We start from the raw sequence: 3807 nt of genomic DNA, 5'->3' as shown, positions 1-3807 counted from the left end.
CAACTTCCATTCTGAAAAATGTACATTTCATGACATTTGTACAAGTGAACATATACAAATAATACATTATAAATATTAGAAAATGTTGCAATAATATACAGGATATATAAACGCCAAACAAATCTAACTCTATAAATCAGATATCATATACAAATCAACATATAACTACTATACAGGATTAAGTAACTGATTTCCTGTTTAACCAACTACCAGTGTACAATCATTCGAAATGCCTACCGGTAGTTGAAAGTACTATTTCACATATTTTTTATACTCGCCTTACTACAAGCATGTGTGTGCAGCAATTGGCAGTACATGTTCATTATCTATAATAAAAGTAAAAATCAATTAAACCTTTTTTATTTGATAGTTTTCAACCCTAATCCGATAAAACAAAGCAGCAGCTGTATTATAAATTATATTATATGACAAGAAACATTTCACTTATTGACTAACATTAAATGCTCACATGAAAATATATACTGCAGTAGTAATAACACCACTCAAAATAAAATACTTACATCAGAATTTAACTGCTTATTGTCAATGATATCCTCACAACTCTCAATTTTACTATGTTCTGAAAAAGTATTCAGTTTAAAGCTTGAGAATGAGTGTTATTTCATACAAATCTCGGTAATTAGTCGTGACTAGAGAACATATGTGATCTAACCATTTGTAAAATTAAAGTCAAAATTCACAAATACACACTGTCATGGTGTTCTGATGATTGATCAAATTAGATTCATTTCAAATATTGCATATTTAAACAGAGAGTGAAATTTTCAAATTTAGTTAAAACATTCGATGGTTACATACCTATTGTCAATGCACTTTTGTGACTATTCTTTGATGATAAGCCACCTGCTGCATCAAGACCACTATTAACAGAACTCCTGAATAATAAACAAATTATTATTATTGTTGTTGTTGTTTAGACCCAAGATATTCCATAATTTTGCAATCATAACTCATGTCACAAAAACTATTACATTTGTTAAACTAGTTTATTTCAAACAACCAATATTATTAATGCTTCTTTCAAAATACATCTGGCCTTTAAAACATTAAACATACAATGCATAGTGAGTACAACATCATGAAATGCCCTATGCAAATGAATAAATTGCAATGTTGATCTCCCACTCAAGCAAGTTTCAACTGCATATTCCATTATAATTCCATATACATTTTAGGATCAACAGTTAACCAGCTTTTAGAGAACCGTTTCTACAGTAAATAAAGGAAAGATTATTAAAAGATCTCCAGTGAATATATAGTATATAGTTGAAAAATAAGCAGCAATTACCTGAAAATGGTTCCAGTTTTGATTATTTAAAATGGTTATCTGCGATTAACATGCAAGTCAAAGAAAAAAAAACAGACAGGCCGATTTATGAGAGCATTTACCTTCGGTGGGAAGTTTCTCAAATCATATGTAGTCCGTTTCAATGATGGTTCTAAGACAATGAATGAAAATGGTGTGTTAAATTCAAAGAATGCAACTAAAAGCATGAACATGATGAAGCAACACATTTTGTGGTTGAAAACAATTTATGATGAGATTTTTTTTTATTATCATTTTTTTTCTGGTTTGAAATGGTATCCTCTAGTGTGATTTAAGCAGCAAATATACATTCCACCAATTAGTTATTCTGGATTGAATCTTGCACAACTTGACATGCATCTAACTACCAATTAACATAACACAAAACAAACTTTGAACAAAATCTGTCAAAGGATGTTATAAATGACTAGCAACACATGAATAGACAATTGTATGACAACAATTCAGTTGTTGTTGTTGCTAAACATGATGTAAGTTATGTAAAAAAATTAAGCAAATACAAGAAACACTGTACCTGAAATCTCTAAACTCATATAATGATTTTCGCTAAGGTGTCCTAACAAGAGCGTGGTATTCTCAATAGAATCATGTGGACTGAATATGATATCATAAGCATCGGATTCTGGTGAGGCAGAAGTGATTATCCTAATAGGAATTTTCAGCATATCACTTGTGGCTTGTATTACAACATGATCTGCCCATGTTCCATTTTTCGCCATCTTTGATAGATATCTTTTCCAACTTCCAATGACATGGTCCTTGCGATTTATACCTTCATACTGATATGAACAAATAAAAAAACAATGTATTCAAAATTGAACCATCCACTCTGGAAGGAAGGAAGAAAGAAAGAAAGAAAGAAAGAAAGAGAAAGAGAGAGAGAAAGAGAAAGAGAGAGAAAGAGAGAGAGAGAGAAAGAGAGAAAGAGAGAAAGAGAAAGAGAAATAAAAAGAGAGAAAGAGAGAAAGAGAAAGAAAGAGAGAAAGAGAGAGAAAGAGAGAGAGAGAAAGAGAAAGAGAGAGAAAGAGAGAAAGAGAAAGAGAGAGAGAGAGAGAGAGAAAGAAAGAAAGAAAGAAAGAAAGAAAGAAAGAAAGAGAGAGAAAGAAAAAAAGAGAAAGAAAGAAAGAAAGAAAGAGAGAGAAAGAAAGAAAGAGAGAAAGAAAGAGAGAAAGAAAGAGAAAGAAAGAGAAAGCAAGAAAGAGAGAAAGAGAAAGAGAGAAAGAGAAATAAAAATAAAAAGAGAGAAAGAGAATGAGAAAGAAAGAGAGAAAGAGAGAGAAAGAGAAAGAGAAAGAGAGAAAGAGAAAGAGAGAGAGAAAGAGAAAGAGAGAGAGAGAAAGAGAAAGAGAAAGAGAAAGAGAAAGAGAAAGAGAGAGAGAAAGAGAGAAAGAGTTTAACATTTTCAAAAATATATCGAAAATATCAATTTTGACCAAAAATATTGAAGATATTGCAACCAAATGAATAAATATCAGAGAACTGCTTATGTTCCGATTTACTGAATCAAATAAATCTAGGTAGTGGCTCAACCTACAGTTCACTGAGCTAATGATAAAGATACCTGCCACAAAAAGAAAGTATTAACAATTCATGGCCTAATGTGAATCACTTCGACTTACTGTTGTAGGATGTCCTTTCAAATAATTAACAACTTTCTTTCTTATTCCTACATGATTAAGAATTGGATGGAATGGGAATCTTTCTAACTGATCCTGTACTGCTCGGAAAAAAAAACAGTTTCCATCACCAATCACAGAGTTTCGGACAAATAAACCTTCTGATCTTACTCTCTGCATCAATCTTTCTTCAGGCGTTTCAATGCTTTTTAATGCCTCAGAAAATTCATGAAGGTACATGTAGGCAGCTGCAGAATATGAAACAAAATAAGGAGCAGTCACTAAATGATATTGGAATATAGTGACGTTAAAAATAGCAATCAAACTGGGCTTAGTCTGCCGTATTTTACGGAACGACAAAAAAATTGACATGAATGCATTTGCATGTAAGACATCATACGTTTTCCATGAGTCAAGTTTGAATGAGATCAGTCAAAACATGTCCGAGAAATGGCTCCAGATGGACCCCAAATAAATAGTCCCCGTTTTTGATTTTTGTGGTGCTGGTGATTACTCCTAAACTGTAGATGTGTCATTTCATTACTATTCATAAAGGTGTTCTATGCATAACAATAGGTTGATTTATATAACACGTACCAGTATCATTACTTTTTGTTTTGAATTTGTCACTCTTATCACCATCTGTACATTTTGTGGTTACTGTTTTCTTTGAACTTTGAACTGTTTTCTTTGAATCTTTCTTAGCTGTGTGTGTAATCCTGAAAAAAAATATTGAGACCTTTTCTTTTAAATTTATATTTCACCACAGGAATATGGTTTTGTCTGTGTCAGGATTAAACAACTAATGGAGAGGTGGGCCATGTACCATGAACCAAATCTTTA

General features: G+C 31.8%; 1 protein-coding gene across 1 annotated transcript; it reads left to right on the top strand.

Annotated features, from left to right (window-relative positions):
• Positions 1-1942: 1942 nt before the first annotated feature.
• On the top strand, positions 1943-2897 carry LOC146729041 (uncharacterized). Its single transcript, XM_085495765.1, has 2 exons — positions 1943-2539; positions 2866-2897. Exons 1-2 carry the CDS (start codon positions 2152-2154, stop codon positions 2895-2897), a joined length of 420 nt encoding a protein of 139 aa, XP_085351891.1. The 5' UTR covers positions 1943-2151.
• Positions 2898-3807: the final 910 nt, after the last annotated feature.

The sequence above is a fragment of the Saccoglossus kowalevskii genome, chromosome 22 (assembly GCF_978046115.1).
Source record: "Saccoglossus kowalevskii chromosome 22, keSacKowa6.1, whole genome shotgun sequence".
Lineage (NCBI taxonomy): Eukaryota > Metazoa > Hemichordata > Enteropneusta > Harrimaniidae > Saccoglossus > Saccoglossus kowalevskii.
This window is presented reverse-complemented; position numbering and strand designations above follow the sequence as displayed.